This window comes from Staurois parvus, unplaced genomic scaffold, assembly GCF_062004578.1.
Source record: "Staurois parvus isolate SC_StPar_1 unplaced genomic scaffold, SC_StPar_1.0 ptg001927l, whole genome shotgun sequence".
NCBI lineage: Eukaryota > Metazoa > Chordata > Amphibia > Anura > Ranidae > Staurois > Staurois parvus.
In genome coordinates this window covers 39478-67229 of record NW_028319723.1, presented here as the reverse complement: position 1 = coordinate 67229, position 27752 = coordinate 39478, and the positions used below count along the sequence as shown (strand labels likewise).

General features: G+C 43.3%; 1 protein-coding gene across 5 annotated transcripts in view; it reads right to left on the bottom strand.

Annotated features, from left to right (window-relative positions):
• Nucleotides 1-7693: 7693 nt before the first annotated feature.
• The window catches only part of LOC149433251 (myc box-dependent-interacting protein 1-like), a 55529-nt gene continuing 35470 nt past the window's right edge, over nt 7694-27752 (bottom strand). For 3 of the 5 annotated variants that reach the window (XM_089664505.1, XM_089664508.1, XM_089664506.1), the window contains 5 exons: nt 20015-20119; nt 16363-16419; nt 14684-14794; nt 10460-10561; nt 7694-8554 (listed from right to left, as the gene is read on the bottom strand). In XM_089664505.1, coding sequence (XP_089520631.1) covers nt 8447-8554; nt 10460-10561; nt 14684-14794; nt 16363-16419; nt 20015-20119 — 483 coding nt within the window. In that variant the 3' untranslated portion in view covers nt 7694-8446. The remainder of the gene's footprint in view (nt 8555-10459; nt 10562-14683; nt 14795-16362; nt 16420-20014; nt 20120-27752) is intronic. The other 2 variants (XM_089664507.1, XM_089664509.1) reach the window with 1 other exon arrangement.

Here is a 27752-nt window from a genome sequence, read left to right as displayed (position 1 = left end):
GGTATGCCTTGCTGGGTGGGTTGCTATCGGCAGATGGTGGGTATGGCTTGCTGGGTGGGTTGCTATCGGCAGACAGTCATTTTTGCTCATTTAAAGCTGACTTCAACACCTGTTTGCTGATAGCACCCCACCCAGCAAGGCATACCCACCATGTGCCGATCGCACCCCACCCAGCAAGGCATACCCACCAACTCTTGCTCCTTTGACTGCGGCTGGTGGAGCAGAAAGTTGGCATTTTTCCCATTTAAAGCTGGCTTCAACACCTATGAATTGCGGTAATGAACCTCATGCACAATAGTACTTGACCGTGCCATGCATTTGGAATGACCATCCCAAACGCACTTGCAAAGCAGTGCACCACAATGCCTAGTGACCCACAACCACGTGTTGAAGTGTGCTGCAGTTGGAAAAAAAGCTCAGGTATGTTGTCTGTCATGGAGAGTTGGAAGCCCAGTTCAATACATGGGCTGCCTTCATGCAACACACAGATCACAGGTGTGAAGGGAGCCTCAATGTCTCAGTAGCACAGATGTAATTGCCCGTGTAGCCCTAGGCCAAACGTTCAGCAAAATCAGAACAAACATTGCCCATGTACACGAACCCTAACAATGTACAGATTCTTAATATATTCAGTGCACCCTCTTATGTCAAACTTCAGTGTGTCTATTACAAAGTAACAATTGACAAAAAAAAAATATATTCATAATATAGAATATTGCTGCGAGGAAAAGTAAAGCAATCCCGTGTGTTAAAAATGCACCCCAGCAGCCTTCGCAGCAAAGAAAAGGCGGATAAAACGTTCAGGTTAAGTGGTTCCTGGGTGACTCTACATACATAAACACTCGGAAAATTCACGTCACTTGTTACAGTAGAAAATCACAGTTCTGTTAGCTAGGTCAATGAAAACACACACACAAAAATTTCTTATAAAAAAGAAGAAAAAAAAAAAAAAAAAAAACAATTTTCAGGCAGCTTTTACACATTTGCAAAAATTCCCGTAGCAGCGAATATGGTAAAATTTAGAAGCAAAATTGCAAAAAACGGTGCAACGTGAGCGATTAGCCAGACATAGTGCTTCTAAAGAACTCTGTTAACCCTTTGAGAACCAAGGGACGTATCTGTCCCATGTTTTTAATTGCCTGTATCATCTGATTAAGAACTTAAAATACTTTTTTTTTTTTTTTTTGAGTCAAAATATTAGTTCTTATCAACAAATGGATCTAGCTTTTTGCCAATTATTTCATGAAATGGCTTAGGGACAGCAACTGAAGTGTACGAATTTTAAAAACAAAAAATTGATTCTTTTGGCGTTCCGTAATCGTATGGTCCCCAAAGGGTTAAGGGTTGTTTGCATTTAATACTGACCACAGGATATAACCCGATAAAGCAATATTAAAAAAAAAAAAAAAGTTATGGCCATTTTCTTGTACCTCAGCTATAAATGATTGCAGAGGAAGAATAAGAATTTAAAACAATCTACCAATATAAAATTAGATATTCCCCCCCCCCCAACAAAAACACGTTTGTAGGTTTCATAGGTTGTGTTAGGCCACCTTCTTTATTAGCACTTGAATTAGGTGAGTGCGGTTAGGCCAGAAATCTTTAGCTTGTCTTATACTGTGTACTTAGGTGGTCTATACCCTCACCGGCCTCTTTTATTGGGTACACCTGTTCAATTGCTTGGTAACACAAATTGCTAATCAGCCAATCGCATGGCAGCAACTCAAAGCATTTAGGCATCTAGACGTGGTGAAGACGACTTGCTGAAGTTCAAATCGAGCATCAGAATGGGGAAGAAAGGGGATTTAAGTGACTTTGGCACGGTTGTTGGTGCCAGATGGGCTGGTCTGAGTATTTCAAAAACTGCTGATCTCCTGGGATTTTCACGCACAACCATCTCTAGGATTTACAGAGAATGGTCCGCAAAAGAGAAAATATCCAGCAAGCGGCAGTTGGGTGGAAGAAAATGCCTTGTAGACGTCAGAGGTGGGAGGAGAATGGGCAGACTGGTTCCAGATGATGGGTGCAAGAGTAACTCAAATAACCACTCGTTACAACCAAGGTATGCAGAATTCCATCTCTGAACGCACAACACGTCCAACCTTGAAGCAGATGAACTACAACAGCAGACTACTCCGGGCAAAAGGTGTACCTAACAAAGTGGCCGGTGAGTGTATAGTTTGGTGGCAATTTAAAATTGTTGGTTGTACCATCAGATTGAAATGTAAGTGGTCAGCTTAGCTGAAGTTTAGGAAGCAGTGAAATTGGTTGCTATGACCAACAGCGATCGCGTACAATTAAATGCTCACGTGCACACCCTAAGCCTATAATAAAACCACCAAATATAACTGCAGCGTCCCGCTGATGTGATCAACACTTCAGCAACTTTGAGGTCTTTGGGCAATAAAGTCAAATTGAGGATTATTCCTGAACATTTGTGAAAGCACAAAATGACACTGCCCCCCATCTGCTAAGCCCAACTTTGCATTCCTTGTCACCCTGATAGAGTACTGGACAGGCCCATCTACTGAAGCCCATGTGTGGATGCAAGGGGACAGGCCCATCTACTGAAGCCCATGTGTGGATGCAAGGGGACAGGCCCATCTACTGAAGCCCATGTGTGAATCCAAGCAGACAGGGCCATCTACTGAAGCCCATATGTGGATCCAAGCGGACAAGACCATCTACTGAAGCCCATATGTGGATCCAAGCGGACAAGACCAACTACTGAAGCCCATATGTGGATCCAAGCGGACAAGACCATCTACTGAAGCCCATATGTGGCTCCAAGCGGACAAGACCATCTACTGAAGCCCATATGTGGATCCAAGCAGACAAGACCATCTACTGAAGCCCATATGTGGCTTCAAGCAGACAGAGCCATCTACTGAAGCCCATATGTGGATCCAAGCGGACAAGACCATCTACTGAAGCCCATATGTGGCTCCAAGCGGACAGAGCCATCTGCTGAAGCCCATATGTGGATCCAAGCAGACAGGACCATCTATTGAAGCACATATATGGATCCAAGTGCTTAAAGCACAACAGAACTTTCAGTTTTAATTGACATTCCAGGTGCATCAAAGCTAAAAAAAAAAAAAAACCAACAACTTTATCAATCTTTTTTTATTAGAGGAAACCGTGAAATAATTTTAGGTCCCAGAGAACCCCTACTAAAAAGAATCAATAAGAGTAAAAGGCCAGAAGAGGACAGAGTGCTCAATAATGTCCCCTTACATAGGTGGTCAGCATAGGCTTGAGATCAATATAGGCTGGAGATCAATAAATGTTTTCTCACTGCTCAAGAAACCCCAGCAACCTCTGGAGGAACCTAGGGTTCCAAAAAAAACCTTGGCTGAGCAGACCTATCTTACAAGCAGCCATAGACTGAGTAGAAAACCTTGCCAGCTTGCTGCCATAAAGGACCCTTGATCTCTGACCCAGCAGAGGGTATGTAGGACCTCTTCAGAAAGACCACTGCTTTCACACAGAGATAGAATTCAGCATTTGGTAGGAATTGTAAACTCTGTTAATTGGAGACCTCTTGCCCTGATTCAGCAGAGAGCATGTCGGACCTCTGCAAAGAGACCACTGCTTTCCTATAGAGTGCAAGGGTCCTTCTCTGCAGCATGCTGGTGGGAGACAGGCTTTTCTACTCAGGCTGTGTTTGCTTTCTAAAGAAAACAAAATTGTAATAAAGGTTTTTGTGGAATGTTAGGTTCCTCCAGAGGCTGCCAGGGGTTCCTTAAAGTGGTACTAAACCCAGGAGCCTGCATTCACTATATCCAGTCTCCCCGGGCTCCGCATTCACTATATCCGGTCTCCCCGGGCCCTGCATTCACTATATCCGGTCTCCCCGGGCCCCGCATTCACTATATCCGGTCTCCCCGGGCCCCGCATTCACTACATCAGCTCTCCCCGAACCCCGCATTCACTACATCCGCTCTCCCCAGACCCCGCATTCACTACATCCGCTCTCCCCGGACCCCGCATTCACTACATCCGCTCTCCCCGGATCCCGCATTCACTACATCCGCTCTCCCCGGACCCCGCATTCACTACATCCGCTCTCCCCGGACCCTGCATTCACTATATCCGGTCTCCCACAGTACACAGAACATGAAAATGCAATTATTTTAGTAAATATAAACTGCTATAAACTGTTGAAGAGAAAATGTATTTAGCCGTCTTGTGACTTCCATCAGAGCACTGGTTAAAGCTTGTAGGAGTTTTCATTCTCCTCTGACTGTCATATGAGGCTACCTAACCCCTGAGCCTTTGGACAGGGCAGTTTGGCCCTTTGCTGATCACATGCACCCTCCCAAAGAGAAAAAAAAAAAAAAAACTCTAGAAACACACCAAATCGGCATGTGCAGAAGGATTCCTAGAGCTCTGTACTATCAGCAGATGGATTGGGGACAGTAGAAGGGGAGGATCAGAGAAGACAGGATCAAACAACTTTTTTTTTTTATACAGTCTTCTCTGATCCTCCCCTTCTACTGTCCCCAATCCATCTGCTGATAGTACAGAGCCCTAGGAGTCCCTCTGCACATGCTTGATTTGGTGTGTTTCTAGAGTTTTTTTTTTTTTTTTACACAGTGTGTAGGATTAAGCCATTAGGCTCCACAGCGAGTATAACAAGCATGTTTTACCGCATATATAGACAGATTTTACTGTTGTGGGTTTAGAAACGCTTTAAACAGTGAGCAATGATTTATTGTTCTCCCGCCTACACAAGGGACAGGCTTTTCTACTCAGGCTGTGGCAGCTTTCTAAAGTACGTAAAATAGAAGATTTTGCACACTTTTGGTTGCACTTGGAATATATTTAGCCAAACCAAACTGAAAGTTCATTTGGGATTTAAACACATTGAAGTCTACGCTGCTATCGATCATGAATAAATATGCATCTGTGAAAGACTAAAGCAGAAATATTAAAGGGCTTTTAGTGCTGAGCAACTTTAAAAAGCAAAGACAATTTTTGTTCCATTTTAGAAAGGCCATTTCAGGACACAACTGATTTCTTAAAATTAAAAATTAGACCATGCATTAAAAAAAAAAATCTAAATCAGATCGGAGTAAGTGGCCAGCAAAGTATGATCTCTGAATTTCATAGGGATCCAGTTGCAGATACATGAATACCTAGCAATACTTCATTAGATCATATAGATATTTCAGAAGTTTGTGGCGAAGTGGAAATATAGACATGGCTTTCGTTCTAATGTGCCTGGATGCCGGCCACATCTGTTTGGGTTGAAACTTACCCGATGTACTAACAAGACCAAGACTGTCCAACCAGGACTAAAACTTTAGCGACACCAATAGCTTAACATATGACCTTTGTGCCATGTACATTCTCCTAATGGGATCCAGCCCCTGTACATTCATTAACATATATAATTCCTGCAAGAACAAGACGCACCAACACATGTGAGGGCCTTCTAGCTTTAGAGGACATGCCAGGACTTGTAGGCCTATTATAGCTACAGGGCGACAAGCTCTACCTTCTGGTTCTGTTTCAAGGTTACCAACCAGTTTTTCATTGACAAACCAATGATCGGAACTCATACCAGCCGTAGGACAAGCAGATCGATTTTAATTAGAACCATCGTCACAAAGCGGGAAAAGATAAAGGGCTTTCCAATGAAGTCTTCTGATCTGTAACAGTAGAACACTCTTGCACAAACTTTAATTAGGGCTTTCATTGATGGCCGGACGGATTGTACATCAGCAACTACGGTTTGGCTGGTTGGGAAAATAGCTAATACTTGGTGTTGAACAGCATGAAACTTGGCCAGAGTTGAGGGACCTTCAGCCGTTGGTTAACTGGGAATTAGGACTTAAGCACACATGAAACTTGGCCAGAGTTGGGGGACCTTCAGCCGTTGGTTAACTGGGAATAAGGACTTAAGCACACATGAAACTTGGCCAGAGTTGGGGGACCTTCAGCTGCTGGTTAACTGGGAATAAGGACTTAAGCACACATGAAACGTGGCCAGATTTTGGGGACCTTCAGCCGCTGATTAACTGGGAATAAGGACTTAAGCACACATGAAGCGTGGCCAGAGTTGGGGGACCTTCAGCCGTTGGTTAACTGGGAATTAGGACTTAAGCACACATGAAACGTGGCCAGAGTTGGGGGACCTTCAGCCGCTGGTTAACTGGGAATTTGGCCAAGTTTCATGTGTGCTTAAGTCCTAATTCCCAGTTAACCAGCGGCTGAAGGTACCCCAACTCTGGCCAAGTTTCATATGTGCTTAAGTCCTTATTCCCAGTTAACCAGCAGCTGAAGGTCCCCCAAATCTGGCCACGTTTCATGTGTGCTTAAGTCCTTATTCCCAGTTAACCAGCAGCTGAAGGTCCCCCAACTCTGGCCAAGTTTCATGTGTGCTTAAGTCTTGAGTTGGGGGACCTTCAGCCGCTGGTTAACTGGGAATAAGGACTTAAGCACACATGAAACTTGGCCAGAGTTGGGGGACCTTCAGCCGCTGGTTAACTGGGAAAAAGCACTTAAGCACACAATAGCCAATGCCATACTGGATTATATCCTGGGGGAAAGAGTCTGCATCCCAACCGGGGGATTGAGTAAATGCCATGTTGGAGGACGCTGCAGCCTTGTGAGCAAAGGTATCTCCAAGCTGACCTTTTGTTACCTGACAAAAAGGTCAACGGAGACAGCAGCAAAGCAACACAAATACCACACAGCAAAATGGAGCATAAATATATATTTTAAAAAAAAATCCTTCTAACTAGTTTCTTGGATTTACAGACATAAAACTGTTTGGACTCTTGTGGCCCCTGATTTTTCTAGAGGAGCTCAGGCATGCCTAACCTTTTGGGTGGCTTTATGAACAATGAGCTAAAGGAAAAATGGTAGTGTTCCTTGAGGCAGCCAATGAGAACCCACAGGAATTGGCCACAAGCAACACCGTATCTTACAAATACTTCTACAAAAATACCTTATTGCATTTTAATACACAGATCCCAGAATCACTCAGGTTTAAAAAAAACTGGTAAAACAAAAATGTGTCCCTACGTTTCATCCAATTGTCGAACAAAGCTAGGAGGTGCCAATTTTAGGCTGTAGAGAAATACAGGTGGCCTTGTTACAAAGGCATCAGACTGCTTGGGTCAACATCAGCAATCTACAACCCAGCAACAAAGGGCACTCTACAGGTTAGCCGGACTCCAGAAGTGTTATGGAAATAGTTGAAACTTTGAAGCATCTACCGGCAGAAGATGATGGTGGCAACCTCAAAAAAACAAAGCATCTTCCGGCAGAAGATGATGGTGACAACCTCAGAAAAACAAAGCATCTTCCGGCAGAAGATGATGGTGACAACCTCAGAAAAACAAAGCATCTTCCGGCAGAAGATGATGGTGACAACCTCAGAAAAACAAAGCATCTTCCGGCAGAAGAGGATGGTGACAACCTCAGAAAAACAAAGCATCTTCCGGCAGAAGATGATGGTGACAACCTCAGAAAAACAAAGCATCTACCGGCAGAAGATGATGGTGACAACCTCAGAAAAACAAAGCATCTACCGGCAGAAGATGATGGTGACAACCTCAGAAAAACAAAGGATCTACCGGCAGAAGATGATGGTGACAACCTCAGAAAAACAAAGGATCTACCGGCAGAAGATGATGGTGACAACCTCAGAAAAACAAAAAACTGGGACAGCCACACAATGTCAATGTATTTAAAATATTTAGATGTTCTTGGTGTTTATGACTTTTTAATGACATTTAAGAACAGTAATTTTAATGCAGTTTTTTTTTTTATAGCTTTCGGATATAGTGTTTAAATATAATTATTTTACAAAGCATTTCAAAGTTACTCCTTTTTCACACATTTTTGTAGACATGGCACACTACATCTAGAGAGAAGGATGGCTGAACACACTATAGCATGCTCAGATTTTGATACAGGCATTCTACACAAGGTAGCAGGTGGACGTGCAGCCTGGCAAGTCATCAGGAAAGGGCGATGGCGCTGAGGAGTGAGGTAAGTCCTTGGTGACTTCACTCTTTTCTATTGAGCCAACAGGCTGATCTGGGAGTTGACATAAAAACACACTTGCCTGAACTTTGAGTTGGCGACACACACACGCACATTAAAAAAAAAAAAAAAAAAAAAAAAAGACTATTTTGGCATTCCTAAACCTAAAATCATGGCTGCCACCCAGATCTCATCAACCTGTAACAGACTAAAGGTCGACCCAATCTCATCCTGTGGTGGAACTGGGATCTTCAAAAAATAAACATACACTCTAGCATTCCAGGAACTGCATCTACTGAGTAACATCTAACCTGGCGTCTAGGAGTGAACTGAACCTTTAAAAGTTGACACTTGTAGGGCTAACTGTTCAGAGGGTAGACGTGGTGTATAATTTTCACAGAAAATTTGCTTTGTTTGTATCCCGGAGATGAGAGGTGACTTCTCCTCACTGGTACTTTTCGGTAAAGTTCTCAGGGAATACTCCTCGGTGCTGTTCAAATTCTTTGTTCTGGAGCCAGTCGCTCTCCTTAATTCCCATTAGCCAGCCTTCATCCTACAAGAACAAAAACACATTTCATATGAACCAAGCAGTCTGACAGAAACACATACAACATAGCCTTCCTTTTCCATGATGGGCAAGTCTAGAATTGGGTGCCGCACCATAATATTTATGTCTAGATGTAAGTTTACTTTTTTTGGGAAGACACCGCATGGGGTGATAAAGTGGAACATCCCCCTTGTATGCTATGGACGTGACCAATAGTCCTGCACACAGGGTGTGCCAGATGTGCCTGGGCACACCCTAATCACCCATAGTTGCTAACTGTCCTGGAAGACATGGACATTATCAGGATGAATCTCCTCTCCCTACCTCCTTCCCCAGCAGTTCCAGGCACTTCTGGCTCTCGGGAAGACTGCAGGAACATCACCAAGGTGGAGACTACCTTCTTCTTGCTTCAAGTACTGCAATTAAGTTTGAGTGGGTGGGATGGGGATGCACCCGGACTCGGAGATCGCACCCTTCCCCCTTCTGGTTTGTGTGTGTGTAAATATATATATATATATATATATATATATATATATATATATATATATATATATATATACACATACATACATACACACACACACACACATGCATGCGTGTTTGAGCTTTGGGGTGTACACCTTAATGCCACAGGCTTCGCACACCTATGATGTGTCCCCAACTTTGAATTGCATTTCTAACCAGCCTGGGAATACTTGCTCACATCTCCATTAAAAGGTCATTACTTTGGGACCAGGAGACTCTTTAGAGGCTCTTCTTAGTGGGGGGGATGGGGATGCACCCGTCCTTGGAGATTGCACCTTTCCCCCTTCTGGTGGTGTGTCATGTGTGCGTATATATACACACACACACACATACATACATACATACATACACACACACACACACACACACACACACACATATACATACACATATGCATGCGTGTTTGAGGTTTGGGGTGCACACCCTAATGCAACAGGCTACGCACACCTATGATGTCCCCCCAACTTTGAATGTTATTTCTAACCAGCCGGGGAATACTTGCACACATTTCCATCAACGGTCATTACTTTGGGACAAGGAGACCCTTTAGAGGCTCTTCTTAGCTGGTGACGCAACCATTTTACATATCCCCTCTAGAGGAGGCTCTTCTGATGGATTGTTTGTTTGATCTACTGGAACTAAACAAGCTAGGATGCCTCCGCAGTCCCTTATACATTCCCATTATGGCTACTTTAACAACAGTTCAATGGTTAACACACTTGCCATTGGGGACAGTCCTTTAGAGGACACATGTGTGGCAGATACTGGTTACATGATCCTATAGAAGAAGGACCTAGCTATGCTTCAATCAGGTATTCCTGCTGTGCTCCTCTTCGGAGGATCTCTTTATAGGGTGCTGACCAAATGAGCTTTTTGACCAATTCATTATAACTGACCAGGCTGGATATAACTTTTGTTGGTCCTGTTTTGTTGGTCCGGTTGAGGCCACTGTTCTTCAAATTGACTTTATACATGGATTTTTCATCAACTTCACTCTCTACTGATTTGGACTTTGTCGTCAGCATCAAAAGAATTCTCTTATGGGCAAGAACACTCTATAGTAGATCCCTTAACCTGCACCCTTAGATCCTTGAGTGTTCTAATAGACGTATATCCTTGAGGGACGCACACAGCCTGGGAGACCACCCAATGAAATATCTTTCCCCACAATATATGGAGAGTTTATTCTAAGTTTGTAAACTTCAAAATATGTTTTGTGTGACTGTCAAGTCTGTTGTCAAGAATAGGTTTCTTCATCAAGATGCTCCACAGGGATTTTATTATTCTGTAAATGGTTTTTAGACTTTGACCAAATGCTAAATTCGTGTCATATCATTCTCATAGCAAACATACACATTTTACTGCATGTATCAGTGTTGGGCTCACCTGCTCATCTGGGTTTTCAAACTGAATCACTAAAACAATGTCTCCCAATTTCAAGTCTAGTTCATCATTATCGGTTGCAGCGTAGTCATGCTGAGCACGGACCTAGGAATGAAAAATACAAATTTTTATACATTTAAATTTTTTTCTTTTTTAATTATTCAATGTACCAGATAAAAAAAAAAAAAAAAAAAACTGACTAAAGAGAAAATGGATACATTCTTTCATTGGGATTGCTCTGCGCAGGACCACGGAGGGGTCCCCACTCTCGTAGCTTCCAATCAGATGTTACCAGGCAGACTGGTGTCCAACCAGGACATCACGTTCACATTGAGAAGCCAGATTTTACCAGCAGGCGAGATATCATATGATCAGAAAAAGGGGGAAGGAAGATTTACGGGGTCAAAGAGGACATCCGGGGAGAGAGGCACATACAGGACGCAAAGAGGAACCACAAAATACAAATTTAGTTTCTTGACTGAGTGTACAATCTTTTGTCATGGCTGTGCCCCACAAAAGCCTTGGACACTCAGTAAAGTCTGTTTTGTATTTTTCTGGCTCTTTTTTCTTTTTTTTTTAGAAACAGCAGAAGCATGCAGGGACAGAAATTGAGATTGCTCAGATCTCCATGCACAAGGTGGTGGTTAAAAAAACAAAAAAAAGGGACATGACGTCAAAGAAGTGCCATCCAAGGCCCAAATGTGTCTGTCACTGTCAATGGGCGCTGATGCGTATTGAGGGTAACTCTCTTCCTCAAAGTACATGTCTCCACAACGAGTCAAAGGACCTGACGTTAAAGAAGTACCATCCAAGGCCCAAATGTGACTGATGCGTTGCAAGGTTAACCGTCTTCCTCAGAGCCCATTGACAGTGACAGACACATTTGGGCCTTGGATGGCACTTCTTTGACGTCAGGTCCTTTGACTCATTGGAGACATGTACTTTGATGCGTTTTGAGGGTAAACCTCTTCCTCAGAGCACATTGACAATGACAAAGTACATGTCTCCACAACGAGTCAAAAAGGACCGGATGTCAAAATAGTGCCATCCAAGGCCCAAATGTGTGTCACTGACTCATTGTGGAGACATGTACTTTGATGGGTTTCGAGGGTAGCCCTCTTCCTCAGAGCCCATTGACCGTGACAAAGTACATGTCTCCACAATGAGTCAGTGACAGACACATTTAGGCCTTGGATGGCAGTTCTTCGATGTCAGGTCCTTTGACTCGTTGGAGACCTGTACTTTGATGCGTTTTGAGGGTAACCCTGTTCCTCAGAGCCCATTGACAGTGACACATTTGGGCCTTGGATGGCACTTTGACGTCAGGTCCTTTGACTCGTTGTGGAGACATGTACTTTGATGCGTATCGAGGGTAACCCTCTTCCTCAGAGCCCATTGACTGTGACAGACACATTTGGGCCTTGGATGGCACTTCTTTGACAAAGTACATGTCTCCACAACGAGTCTAAGGACCTGACGTTACTGTGAATTCATATGTGAATTGTCTACACTCGTTTTGTGAGTATAAAACTTTACCTATGTTGTAATAAATTGTTATTTGGGATAATGTGCTCGGCCAGCACGCTCTTGTGTTATTCCTTTCGCAGTTTATGAGATTTTGGCTCTGATGATAATAAGCCATCTTGCACCATTGAGCCAGCGCCATTGAGCCAGCGCCCATGTTGAGTGCCAGGGTTCGAAAGTCTCTGGATTTTATGAGATATGCATTTACATCAAATACTTGTGAGTACAATATACATCGATCAGCCAGAACAATATGACCACCAACCATAACTCGATGAGCCGGGACTTCACTAGATCTCCGACGGTATGCTGTGGTATCTGGCACCAAGTCGTTTGTAGCAGATCCTTTAATTCCTGTAAGTGGCAAGGTGGGGCCTTCATGGATCGGACTTGTTTTTTCAACACAAGCGACAGACGCTCGTTTGAACTGAAATCCGGAGAATTTGGAGGCCAAGTCAACACCTCAAACTCATTATTGTGTTCCTTAAACCACTCTTAAATTCATCAGACCAGGCCACCTTCTTCCATTGCTTCGTGGTGCAGTTCTGATGCTTCTATGCCTATTGGCTGTGGACATGGGTCAGCATGGACACCCTGACCAGTCTGCAGCTACAAAGCCCCATACTCAACAAACTGCAATGCTCTGTGTGTTCTGACACCTTTCTATCAGAACCAGCATTACTTTTTCAGCAGTTTGATCCAATAGAAGCGCTACTGTGGATCAGACTACACAGACCAGCCTTCTCTTCCCATGTACATCGATAAGCCTTGGTCACCTATGACCCTGTCGCCGGCTCACCAGTTTTCCTTCCTTGGACCACTTTTGGATGTTCCTGACCACTGCAGACCAGAAACATCCCACAAGAGCTGCAGTTTTGGAGTTGCTCTGACCCAGCCATTTACACATTACAATTTGGCCTTTGTCAAAGTCGCTCAAATCTTTACGCTTGCCCATTTTTTTTCTGCTTTCAACACATCAACTTCAGGGACAACATGTTCACTTGCTGCCCAATATATCCCAACCACTATCAGATGCCATTGTAACGAGATAACAAATGTTATCCACTTTACCTGCCAGTGGTCATAATGTTATGGCTGATCGGTGTATTTTAATCAAATATACAGGCGTACCTCGGTTTACGAACTCCTCGGTTAATGTAATTTTCGGTTTACGAATGAAAATCCATTGAAAATAATGGCTCAGTATACAAATTTCTCAATTCGAACAGATTACTTGGTTTTCAATGCATTTACAAATTAGTTTTTAATCATGTCCCTGTACAGTATTTATGCCTTTAAAGTGCACTTTATAAAGAGTTTTGAACAGATAAAAGACTTTTTTTACTTTTTTCTGATCCTCGGAACGGATTAATTGGTTTTCAATGCATTTACAAATTTTTTTCGCAATACGAACGGATTAATTGGTTTTCAATGCATTTACAAATTCATTTTTAACCATGTCCCTATACAGTATTTATGCCTTTAAAGTGCACTTTATAAAGTTTTGAACAGATAAGACTTTTTACTTTTTTTCTGACCTCCGGAACAGATTATTTGGTTTTCAATGCATTTACAATTTTTTTTTTAATCATGTCCCTTTATGCTTTTAAAGTGCACTTTATAAAATGAGTTTTGAACAGATAAGACTTTTTTTTACTTTTTTCTGACCTCCGGAACGGATTAATTGGTTTTCAATGCATCTCTATGGGAAACCGGTTAACGAATTTTTCGCAATACGAAAAGTCCCACGGAACTAATTAAATTCGTAAACCGAGGTATGCCTGAGGATTCTACAGTATGCTGATGTACTCTATTATTTAGTTGCTCTAAGGATTTCTCAGCTTGGAGGGAGATGCAAGGCTTTGAATCCAACTCAATATTTAGCAAATTTTCTGAAAGATATTTAAAGCAAATTTTGGATTCTATGGATGGTACAATTGGTATCTTTTTTTAAATCCGATTGCTGAGATGTTTACTGTGCTGCAGTGGCGTCCTGAGGCAGGTGCGGGGGGTGCGCACCGCACCGGGTGACACCTACCGCACGGGGTGACGCCGGACCCGCTCCACGAAAAGGTAAGTTGTAAAGCATGCCGACCATCCCCGCAGGATGGATCGGATCTGCGGATTGGGGAGCATAATGGATCGGAGTCCGATCCATTATGCTCAATCCACAGATCCGATTCATTCTGCGGGGATCGTCGGAGGGGGTGTCACCAAGTGTTATCGCACCGGGTGACACCAACCCTAGGGACGCCCCTGCTGTGCTGTAACCAACTTTTAAAAAAAATGCACATAAAGGCACCAAAAATCTATTCTTTGATACGTAATGTGGCTTTGATCCTTCTAGAAAATGTTTACAGTCAATTCCCCAACATAGCCCCCTCCCCCTTGGCATATCATAGCCCTCTCGTCTTCTGTAAGTCTATGCTGGCCCAGCTTCTCTGCCCCTCCCCTCCCCTCTGTGACAAGGTTAAAGTGCACAGTTGAAGCATTAACAGTGCCCCTGTACGTCAATGGGCTTTACTTCATGCACCTCTTTGTAATGGGTGCAGTTGAAACACATTAAATCATTTGGAGGGGTGTCCAAATACTTTGGCCGTATAATGTAAGTAAATAATTAGAGACTTTTATATTTGTTCTTTCTTTGCCTAAAGAAGGCCTAATTCTGCACACCACAGGTTGTGTCACCATTTCTCTCATTACCTTGTATACGTATCCAGGGGGCATGTTGGTCTTCGGGGGAGCACTCTCCACGGTACCATTCACGGTGGCGGGGACCGTCTCAACAACAACAGCTGGTAGGGAGCTGGGCGGCTGTGAGAATAAGAAGTACAAAATATAAAGAAACGTTGGTTACATGAAGATATTATCGTGATCCATAACATGAACTGGTCTTTAAAGGACACAACACAAATTCTCTTTCCTACACTCTACATCAGGGGTCTCCAAACTTTTGAAACAAAGGGCCAGTTTAGTGCCCTTCAAACTTTGGGGGGGCAGACTGTGGCCAGTGGGAGTGGAAAATGCCCTGTCATTGGTGGGAGTTTTAGTTCCATCTCCGGAGTCAGTGTAAGGAATAGTACCCCATTGTTGGTGTCAATGGTGGGGAATAATGGTCAGTGGAAAGGAGGGTGCCCCACAATTGATGTCATTGGGAGGAATAGTGCCCCGTAATTGGTGTCAATGGGAGTTTTAGTTCCCCATCTCTGGTGTCAGTGCGAGGAATAGTACCCCATTGTTGGTGTCAGTGTGGGGAATAATGCTCCATCATTAGCATCAGTGAAAAGGAAGGTGCCCCATAATTGGTGCCATTGGGAGAACTAGTGCCCTATAATTGGTTAGTGGGAGTTTTAGTTCCCCATCTCTGGTGTCAGAGCAAGGAATAGTACCCCATTGCTGATGGAGCATAATTCCTCCCACTGACACCATCGGGATCAGTGGAAGGGAGGTTGCCCCATAATTGATGCCAATGGGAGGACTAGTGCCCTATAATTGGTTAGTGGGAGTTGTAGTTTCCCATCTCTGGTGTCAGTGGGAGGAATAGTACCCAATTGTTTGTGTCAGTGGAAGGAATAATGCCCCATCACTGGCATCACTGGAAGGAAGGGTGCCCCATCATTGCTGTCAGTTTGAATTTTAGTTCCCCATCTCTGGTGTCAGTGTGAGGAACAGTATCCTATTGTTGGTGTCAGTGGGAGGAATAATGCCCCATCACTGGCATCAGTGGAAGGAAGGGTGCCTCATAATTGGTATCAGTGGTAGGCAAAGAAAACCATTGTTGGTGCCAGTGGGAGAATTGGTGCACCATATTTACAGTATCAGTGGAAGGAATATTGCCTTAAGGGTCAGATAAAGGCAAGCAAAAGACCACATCTAGCCTGTGGACTGCAGTTTGGAGGTCCCTGCTCTACATATTCCCAATATCTTGAGAACCCATCAAGTCTCAGCAGTTTCTAGAGAAGGCATTCCCAAACTTTTATACTCCAGAGGAACCCCTAAAAAATGTTCACGTCTTGGGGGAACACTTACTAAAACCCTTTGAGGGTGAAGGGCAAAATTCCCCATACACTACTGGTCAGTAGGAAGAATGCTCCCTTACAGTGACTGTCAGAATTCACCATTTCAGACAGCTAGAAAGACCACTGAGGTTATGCTGCGGCCTCTGTCAAGTGGTGTTGGACCTGAAACCATCCATCACTTGGGAAGTCAATCAGCCACAGGTCAAGGAACCTCTAGCAACATCTGGAGGAACCCTAGCTGAGGCCGTTCTAGACAGATGCCTCTGTTATAAAAATTGAGAAATCTATACTGGGGTCCACCACTCAACCAACATTCCTTTAAATTTGATGACCCTCTACAAAGTTCAGAAGAAATGGTCTTACATTTTCATCCTTCTCTGCGGCTTTCACTTCTGCCTCCTTCACCTCCGGTTCTGATGGCTGAAAGTCATAAATTGATAATTAGTCATTCATTTAATAAAATATCATGCAAAAGTTTTAAGAAAATAAATACAATGAATGGATAAAATCAGGAGGGAAGGACAATTTAGGAAAGTTTGTTCCTTATATTGGTGGCATGTTAGATGTTGGAGATTTCATGGACAGATAAAACACCTTCCTTATGTTCCAGACCTGCTACGTAGAGTCAACATACCCCAAGTTATAGCTGATTTAATAACGAATAAAACTACTGATGTTCTTTCTGAACATATCTGCCAATCATGGCAAGGATCGGAACCTTTGAGGTAACTGTGAATCCTAACGGCAATCCAGTAAAATTCCAGACTCTGTCCGTTAAGGAACATCAGTATTTCAGTGAGGCCAAAACCCTCAAGAGAACATACTGGATCTTCGAAACCAACTTTTTGGCCAAAAAGTTTTCAAGCAAAAGTTTTTTCTATCAACACAACTTTTTCTACTACGAAAATCATACACAAAGTGCACCTTCAGTGGTCCAGATTAAAGAAATGCTTCCAAATATGCCAGGAATGTGGTTGGGAGTGCTTCGTAAGAAATGGTTCTCGCTTGGAAGTTCGTTTGAAATGTTTATTGCAAAAAGATAACAGATATGGCCAACATGTTTCAGGGGAATAGACCACCAGGGCTTGAAAAAGAATAAGTAACAATAAGTGGAAGGCCTCTCCTATGAGGCCTGAGTCTAGGCAGGGTAATGGAGTGTCAGCGTGACCGGCCTGCATTAAGGACAGCCAACTGGTAATAGTTGTGATCAGGGGCGGACTGACAACTCATGGGGCCCCCGGGCAATAGGGGATCATGGGGCCCCTTTGTCCTTGCCAAAACTCAAAAAAAGCCTATGAAAAAGGTACCAGGGGCATCTCATGGGGCCCCCTACTGACCCCGGGCCCTCGGGCAGTGCCCGGGTTTCCAAATGGTCAGTCCGCCTCTGGTTGTGATATTCAACTAGTTCTTATGGAGGGTCAAGGCCGCAGGCTCATCTCAGAGCCAGCCTGCCCAACTGCATATCCTTTCCCTGGCCACTCTGTTCACCTTGGCAGGTGACATACCTGGTACGTCCGGGAATAAGGCAACATGCGAATCACTCCCTTTACTCCCATGTGCTGGTGCTTGGTGATCAGCGACTCAGGCACCAGTGCCATCACAGGAGGATGGAGAGAGTCTTCAGCCCTGTGGAAGCTCCCACTAGAGTTGAATGGAAGTTGCCATGGGGCTTGTTTGACTTTCTCCCACAGATTTAACTAGCAGGGCAAGCAAGTTCGTTCAGCTGTGGGGAATGACTCGAAAACAGGGGCGGGCTGACCATTCAAGCACTTGGCCACTGCCCAAGGGCACAGGGTCTGTAGGGGGCCCCATGAAATGCCCCTGGTACCTTTTATAGGCTTTTTTGGGTGTGCTTTGAGCGTGGGCAAGGACACAGGGGACCCGTGATCCCCTATTGCCCGGGGGCCCCATGAGTTGTCAGTCCGCCTCAATTTAGTCACCTGGATCAGATCTATAAAATTTTGTGTTTGCAGGCCCATCAACATCAGCTTTTATTTGTGGTTTTTGATGGATCCAAGCATACTGCAGCACCATGCTACCATTATGGCACCATGTAGTGAAGAGTGGCTGGTATACACAAATGTGTGGGCTGCTCTGTGGTTTTTACTTGAAAAAAAATTTAAGGATCTTGATTTTTTTTTTTTTTTTTAAATTAACAGTCTGATCCTCTAATTAGTGATTTTAGTGGAAGGATTATAGATCCTAAATACAATGGTTCAAAAACAACATCCAGTGTATACGGCCTGTATTAGTGTAATAGGTAAAGTGGAACTTCGCTCTCTCAGTCATCATTGACTATTTGTAATCTTTATACTGCTAGCATTGATAGATAGGAAAGTATATCATGTTCACTATAAACTCCACAACCCCCTTGGGAATCTTGGGATGTATGACATCATTTGCCTAGGCAAGAAATCAGGAAGTAACAACCTCCCTAGCGGTCTGTTTATGTCCATATTTCTGTGCTCAAAGCGGTACTTTTTTTGCATGGAAATATGTATTTTTTTTATTGTCGGCCTGTAATTTTTAGGAATAACTCACTGAAATCTGTCCGAACAAGAGTCTAGTAAACATCCCGGGGATGATAAAATTTGAAACACGAAATCATAAATTATAATTTAATAAATAATCATAAAAAATATAATAATAAATGTAATTCAATAATATAATCAAACCAAAAACACTGAAATGTGAAATAGAGCGCCAAGTTTGCACATCGCTGAGCAAAGTCGCAGAATCGTTTTCAGGGTCTGATGAGGAATTTCCCCCACGAATCATTATCACTCAATTCTGCAAGTGGTTCTGATTTACTATCGCTGTTCTCTAGCCGGTCTAAAACCGCGTCTGACCTAAAGGGACGCTTTTTGGACGCCATGGACGTTTCTCAGTTTCCAGGCAGAAAGAACAGTAAAAATGCAGGCAGGGCGCCGGACAAAGCACTCGGGACAAAATGTATGTGAAATGGTTTGATACAGGAATGTTATACTATGTGATTTTAGTGTATTTAGTGAATGTCACTTTTTCACATTTTTAAATTTCCCGCCAGTTCCGTCCCCCCTACGTCCCGACGTCGCAGGGAACGGAACCCGGAAGACAGATGCCGGCATCGGCCGGAGGACATTGCCGTGGACACTGCAGGGGGGACATCGCGGGAGCGCAGGACAAGGTAAGTGCAGAAGGGATCCCGGAGCAATGCTGCAGTGTATTCCCGAGTGTAGCTCGGGGTCACCGCTTCTAGTACTGAAACTTTACCCCGAGCTACACTCGGGAATACCGCCAGGGGGGTTAAGAAATGGGCCCATTTCTTTAGTTACTTCCCGATTTCTTGCCTAGGCAAATGATGTCATACATCCCAAGAGTCCTCAGGAGGGATTTTCTCAGCCAAGCACACCCTCCTGCATGCATGCATGGTCTAAGGGAAGATGGATTCCAGGAAGTAAATGCTACATGAATCGTATGCTTTTACTCAAGATGGCCTCGGCCAAAAATGCTAGTGGGATGTTTGTTCAAAGTGATTTCTCAGTAAAATAAAGCATGGAGACACGGATGGATGGGGGGGGGGGGGTTGCTTTGAATATTAAAAATTAAATGAAACGGCGTTTTTTTGGTCTGTGGTGCTCAGATAACGCGCAGTTCCGCATTAAGTACAAAAGGCCTTGTAATGAAGTCTGTTTTTTTTTTTTTTTATCCACTACTATTTTCCTACTACTTGGGCAATCTACAGTACAGCCCAGGGGCGGACTGACAACTCATGGGGCCCCCGGGCAATACGGGATCATGGGGCCCCTGTGTCCTTGCCCAAAGTCAAAAAAGCCTATGAAAAAGGTACCAGGGGCATCTCATGGGGCCCCCTACTGACCCCGGGCCCTCGGGCAGGGCCCGAGTTTCCAAATGGTCAGTCCGTCCCTGGTACAGCCGCTGGGTCACGCGGCAGAGATCAGCAGAGGGGCAAGTTGCGAAAGGTCACTTGTTGTTTGTGCCCAAGAAGCCAGAAGTCAGCCAGGAATCTACTTACTTGGGCAGCCTCGGCGGGCTCACTTGGCCACTCCACGGCAAAAGTGGAGTCAGCGGCGATATCGCTGGAGCCCTGGTCCATGCCGCCAGGAACAGACGACTCCGGCTGGCAGCCAGGGAGACAAAAAGGAGGAATATGGCAGAAGGGAAAGTGATGGGTATGACCGGGGGGAGGGGGGTAAGAAGAGACAAGATACCATGAAAAAAAAAAAGAAGACAGTACAGCACAGCATGCGCCTGAGCACAGATCCTGAAGAAAAACACATACTTATTTCTAAAATCTTTTTTTTTTTTTTTTTTTTTTTTTTTTTTTTAACAAGTTAGCAGTTATTTGGCAAAAGGAATAAAATAGTCCAGTGACCTAAAGGTGCAAAAAAAATAATTTTAGGGGTGCAGATCATATTGAATATGGCCAAAATTGTAGCATTTTAAATATATGTCAATATATTCGGGAAGAATATTTTTAAAATATATTTAAAATATTTTTTTTAAATTTTATTTATTTCAGGTACTTATATAGCGCCGTCAGTTTACGCAGCGCTTTACATATATATTGTACATTCACATCAGTCCCTAACCCTCAAGGGGCGTACAATCTAAGGTCCCTAACTCACATTCATACATACACATACTAGGGCCAATTTAGACAGGAGCCAATTCACCTACTAGCATGTCTTTGGAGTGTGGGAGGAAACCGGAGAACCCGGAGGAAACCAACGCTGGCACAGGGAGGACATGCAAACTCCAGGCAGGTGGTGCCGTGGCTGGGATTTGACCCAACGACCCGAGTACTGCCAGGCTGAAGTGCTAACCATTTAGCCACTGTGCTGATGAAATATATTTTTCTTCCATATGGGTCACGGCATCCTTGCATTCTAACGGCGGGACCCCCTTATCTGGATACACTGATCGGCACTGCAGCCCATTGGCTGCTTGCGCCGATAGAGGAGAAATTTTCCAACAAGCTCGTTCAATAAAAGTCGTTTGATGGATTGACTTCTTATGAACGGGAATGGCCATATATGGACCGACATTCAGGCTGAATTCCTGCATTGCCTGCTGAAGACTACCCTACCCACCGAGTGTCAGCACTGCTGCACCATTTCACTGCAGAGCAAACAGCATTGTCAGCCTGTTAAAGAGTAACTCTACTTTTGTTGAGAAACAAACCTTCCCCTCTGGGTGATCCATGGACATTGCAGGGATTTTAATAAACCTTTTTGCAGATTCCTACCTTTCGTTATTCCGAAGAAATAGTGGTTTGTGCAGAGTGAATGTGTATGAGAGTGACTTTATAATCATCAATCAGCTGCTGCACCTGTAGGGCTCTAATGAGTAAAATGGCAGGGTCTGCATCCCTTCACACAAGATTTCCCTTTGGGGGGGGGGGGGGGATATCTCACCAAAAATGACATTTTTGTTGCAGGGGATGCCCAAAATCTGATTTGCAGCTTAGCGCAGACTTCTGGGAACATCAGTGAGCCAATTACACAAAAATTACATTTCTGGTGGGGCATTCTGTACACCACCTATGTATAGAACACCTCAAGGTTGCCATATTGCATTTGACAGAATTTACAGAGCTGCCGACTCAATACAAAAGAGGTACATTTTTAATATCAATTGCAGTATGACTTGTGTCGTAATGGCATATGATTTTTTTTATTTGCCATTTTTAGTTTTCGCACAAAAGTGGGAGGTACCTTTTAAGGGGACGTGACAAAATAACAGATTTACTGGCATTATCAACAAGTAAAAGCTATGTTACAGGGGGCTGTGTATATGTAATTTTTGGGATTTTGGCCAAAGTTGCGTCTTAAAACAAAAATTTATTTCCCTACAGGTCCACCTGCCACTAGAAAATACAATTTTTGCTGTTCTTACCTACAATTCACTTCTAAGATAAAACTTGTAAATAAATAATGACTTATGATCTCTTCCTCATATCTTCTGTTAAATTAAATTTTTTTTTTTTTTCAATGTCTATCCTATTATGCCTAGATGATATTTGATGCCCGTTATAGTATATATACACACACACACACACACACACACACACACACACACACACACACGGTTTTGGACGTGTAGGCCAATTAAGATCTTTGTTAGGTTACTTCCTCTTAGCTCTGTGAGCTTTCACATCCAGGGTGAGCCATCGAGTCCCATATAATATATATATATATATATATATATATATATATATATATATGTGTATGTATGATTAAATATTTTGAATTGTATATATTAAAAAGTTATTTGGTAATTGTAGAATTTTGATATACCTTTAGACTGCCTCGTCGGTTGAAATCTTTTAAAAAATCTCCCCTGAAGAAGCCCGTGAGGACGAAACATGTAGGGAGTAAACTACAATGATATCAAGTTTGAATCTCAGTTCCACTCTTAGTACTGAAATTGTTTTTATGTTTCTGTATTTTTTCCTTTTTTGTTTTTTTTTTTAAAATACGAAATAAAAATATCACTTTTTAATATGTTTGGTATTCATGTTCATGCACCCTGAAAGTCCCATCTTCTCGATTGAATATTTGCAATTTTAAAAGGGATGTGGTGCAATAATTATATCTGGTTGCTCGCCACTTTACTGTTACTTCTTGCAAATAAATAATTTATAGCTGCCGTTGAATAGAGGATTGTGTTCCATAGGAACTGCCAATGATGACACGAAAGCTGGCCTACTTCATAGATGCAAATGCACTAAGTTTTGTAAAATTCACCAAAAGCACAGCTAAAGTCACTCGTCGTTAAAGACCAGAAAGAATTCCTTGAAAGAGTAGGCATCATTTTCAAAGTTTTAGCAGCCAAGACCAAATTCATATTCAAGGGCTGTTTTCTATGTAGCTGGGTTGGTAGAATTTTCAACAATCTGATTTGCAAAAAAAAAAAAAAAATCCTACAAAACAATGGCCAAGTCTTCACAGCTCAAGAGGGTCAATAAAATTAATTAGCATCCCTAGTTCTGGTGTTTTCTGCAACCTAACATGGCATCCAGTCTATCACATCCATACAGGTGTGCAGTTAGACAATGCCAACTCAATCATGCTTAATTAGGTCTCGTCTGAGGTCACCCAACACCCTCCATCCCTGGAGGCGTCTTTCTGGGATCTTGGCCAAACCACTGCTAAGATCTGTCTGGCGGAGCACGTTATTTAATGTGGTTGGGTGAAAAGATAATTATGTGAGAGGCATGTTGAGTAAAAGGTTCTGAACCATGCTAATGTAGGGAGTGGTGATGAATCAACTCAATCTAATTACACAGCCCCATGTCAACAGGACAAATCCCTTTGTTAACCTTTTATTTTAGAAGTTCCAATGTTATTCTTTTCATTAGTCAACCAATATCTCATATTTCAATTTTCAAGAGACCTTAGGATCAATTTACTGAGATGGAGGAGTTTCTAAAAGTGAATTATGCAGGAGTTAAAGTTTTAAGAATTTAGATCAGCCTTTCTCAACCTTTTCAACGCAGAGGAACCCTTAAAATAATTTTCTGGTCTTGGGAACCCCTGCTAAAATATCTGCAACTCATGAAACATCAGTATGATATTCAGTGAGAAGAATGCTCCTCACACTTGTTGTCACTGGGAAGAATTCCTCCCTTACTTTCTTATCCAAGAGGAAGAAATTGCTCAAGGAACCCCTAGCAACGTTTGGGGGAACCCTGTTTGAGAATTTATCCAAATTCTTTCAGCATATTTTCCAATTGACTTCTGCTTTTTTCAGTTTAGGAAGAGCTTTGGTTGCCCTGGAAGAATATAATCTGTCCTATTGCCTGCTGGAAGATAAACTGTCCTTGCATCTGTCGAAATTAGTTTGAACCTAAAAAGTATGATAATCAATCATCCTTCCACTTGATGCCTTTATGGACTTGACCAATTTTGGATGACTTTGTTCGAGTACAATGTCAATGAAAATTTGTAGAAAGATTTTAGTGTGTGCCAAAGTGATGTAATGTTGTACGTGATCTTTCAGAACCTCTTACTACCTACTTAAGCCGGCCATAGACTGTTCGAATCTCGGTTGGTTCAGCAGGAACCGGCCGAGATTTGAACTACGTATGAGCAGGCTGACTGTACTCAAGCTGATCTATCAACTTGGGTACAACCAGCCTACCAGATTTTACATGTGATTATTGCTAGCGGCTGTTCAAGCCACCCGCTAGAAGAACACAACAGCTCTCAGGGAGGGATTTCCTCATCAACACAGCCTGTGTTGATGGGGGAATCTAGCAAATTTCTTTCTTGCAACCCATGGTTGCAGGAATGAAATTCACTCAGTCGATGGCCTGCTTTAGAAACATCAGTTTGCACAGTTAGCCAAATACAGAAGAATTCAAAAGGAAAAGCAATGAATTTTGTCCGTTGCAGAAAAAATACAATCTAAAACGTTTAAACCAGCCTTTCTCCCCCCGCAGAACCCCTAAAATTATTTTTCAGGCCTAGGGAAACCTGTAGTAAAACCAATTCATTGGGGATCAATAGGAAAAAATGTCCCCTATATCGGTGTACAGAGGGAAGAATGCTCCTTACATTGGTGGTTAGTAGAAAGAATTAAACCCTTACAGTGGTGGTCAGAGTGCCACCCTTACAGACAGCTAAAAAGATCTCATCTCTGGTCTCGTGCCACTGGCTCTGCCAAGTGACATTGGTTCCAGAACTGTGTGGACATCATCAGATGGGAGGTTAACCAACCCCTAACAACCTTATGCAGCATCCTGGTGTAGCACTACCCCCTAAGGGATCGCTGCATTTTTGGGCTCCTCTATAGCTGCACAGCCAGACAACACACTTTTTTTTTACTTCCGTTTAGAGTCAGTAACCAGTCCATGGGCTTGTTTTTGTGGTTTTATTTGGGGTAAATAACTTGGATAGGGTCTAGGGGTATATGGGATGCTCAACTTGACTTGAAACAGCAACTCTGAGGACAAACTTCCCATTTTCTGTACAAAAAGGATGGATCCTGAACTTTACTCCCTTTGGAGTCGCATCAGTCTCTTAATGGAGCACTTGGTCCAATCTAAGTTGATCTCTTCAGATCCAAGCTGGAAACTACCCACCCACCTGGCTGCCTTGAAGAGTATCCCAGAGCAAGGGATTCCAGAACAGTCCTTAGCACTGTCCCAGGGGGAACTTGTTGGGCATTGCACCTGGCAGCCCTCTCCCTTGCAGGCCCGGGGGGTGTAGAGGTACTCACCCAGTCAATTGTATTCTGCAGTTTTTCATAAGACTGCATGTTCAGGCCTTTTAGCTGTGCTAGTCTTCCATGCTGAACAGGGTGCCCTCTGGACAGGACTTGTGTTACAGTTCTTCTTTCTAAACTTCTCCTTCCTTCCTCCTCAGCTCCAACCTGAAGGCAGAGACCCCCCCTTCCCCGGATTTCCCTCCCAGGCCTCACGATGCTCAACACTCCATCTTCCACCTGATCACCAGACTTCCCTGCCTGCTAGGCTCTCTCATATTTATGGGCCTGTCTGCCACACCTCCTGCCTGGGATTTGTCATACTCCCATGAATATGCAGATCTCGGTCTCCACCCACTGACTTCTTGAATCTCCTGGAAGACTCCAGAACTAGGGGAAGGTACCAGGCCCTCCAGCCTGACCTAAAGTAACCCAATCAAACATGCTCACTTCACTACTGTGAACCAAACTAACTCTGTAGCACCCCTAGAGGGCTCTACACTAGGATTCCACAGAGTCTCATTGATAATGGCTGGTTTAAACCCTCAATAAAAGGGCATTTTATGATTCATCAAGGTGGATGAAGCATTGGGAGGTTCTTCTGCAACAATGATCTCCCAAAGTGCATTAGATATGGGACCAGTTATCAGAGGTTCTGCAGCCCTGATACTTCAGACCCGTCTTCTCAATTACACTCCGGGAATCTGATCAGATGACATGTGACATTCCAGATAAATCTGTTACAAAAACACATCAGCGGAATAAAATTCCCATAAGGCCATCAAGAGATGACGAATGCACATTTTGGAGGACAATGAATGGGGAGTCTTAATGCTAAAATCAACAATGTTCTGAGCAGTAAAAACTGCCGCTTAGGAAGTCTGATCAGCGAACACCATTTAATAAACTTGATGGCTCAACATGACTAGATCTGTCCCATTCAATCCTTGTGCCCACCATGGGACAGAAAGTGAAAGGAAATGTCCCCCAAAATGAAATATGGCGGCAAACCTGACTGTAACCCTTCTCCACCCTTACATAAAAGAGGATTAAAGCTAAACTCCGGCTTTCCCTTCAGCCTTGCCCAGCTGTACGGGCTCCTCTCCTGAAATTACTTACTTTGATTTCACTGCACACGGAGCTTCTCAAAATGTGCATTAAAAGTCACATAGAGCCCATCGAATTTCCTGACTGGAGGTAGTCCTGCGTCATCTAGGCCTCATCTCTTTAGCCTCATGTTCCCTAGTCTGCCTGCCTCATTTATTATATTTATTGGACAGGGTTACTGTAACTAATCAAAGTGACCCTAATACAGTGGTTCTCAACCTTCCTAATGCCGCGACCCTTTAATACAGTTCCTCATGTTGTGGTGACCCCCAACCATAAAATTATTTACCCAGTAATTATAATTCATGAAGTGTTGTTTTACCTCCAATACTGTTGCTTTCTACACAGTAGCTGCTTTCTACACAGTAGCTGCTTTCTACACAGTAGCTGCTTTCTACACAGTAGCTGCTTTCAACACAGTAGCTGCTCTCAACACAGTAGCTGCTCTCAACACAGTAGCTGCTCTTTACACATCGGAAATATGTGCTTTCCCGATGGTCTTAGGCAACCCCTGTGAAAGGGTCATTCGACCCCCAGGTTGAGAACCATTGCCCTAATATGTCCAGACTTACTTAAACTATGTACACCGTTTTATTCACTGCATTACTGCAAACTTTTGAGGTCATCATACTTTGCAGGTTGTAGCAGCTACCATTCCCCCACCTGAGTGGTTATACCCTAGTACCACATCCCAAGCTCTGCTGCTTTCTGTAATCTCTACCAAGCCATCTTTAGAAGTTTTTACATTAGCTATCCTCAGGTTTTAAATGTTACAATGAAATCTTGTTTAAAAATGGCAGAAGGCCGAGCAGGTTGACCTTGGTCAGTGGACTTTACATGGATGCGTGCAAAAGAACTTTCATTTAACATTCAAATAGGTCAATAAAAGTAACCTGTAACATCGTAGGCATGGACACTTCCATTGCTGGCCTCATTTTCTGAAAATACTACTTGCTGTCATGCTGATCCACTGTTTTCAAAACTCTTGGTCAATGATCAAGAACAAGAGATAGAGATCTGACTTTGCAGGCACCATGCTTGCTCCAGGTCAATGTTTGAGATTGCATTGAGGCCAGAAACAGCCAGACAGATGGAATGTTTGAATAAGAACATCTAATGCAGGCCATAGACGGGTGGTTTATAGGCCAAATTTTCGTCCGCAAGACAAATCGGCCGATAAACACGCCGTTAGTGGGGCCAGCCCGTCAGCCGTTTTTTGCGGATCTCCTCATTTATTTTTATCGGTCATGCTGGCCCGTTTTTCGCTTTACTAACCCTTTCCTGCCACCACCACTTTTGTTGGAGACTGGGAAACTCCCGTTATCAAATATACACTATAATGACTGAAAAGTCGCCTGTCCAATACGGTCACCGCAGGCCGATTGGGCAGAGGATTAAACAAACACAGTAGCGTCTCTTCAAAGGCAGGAATTTGT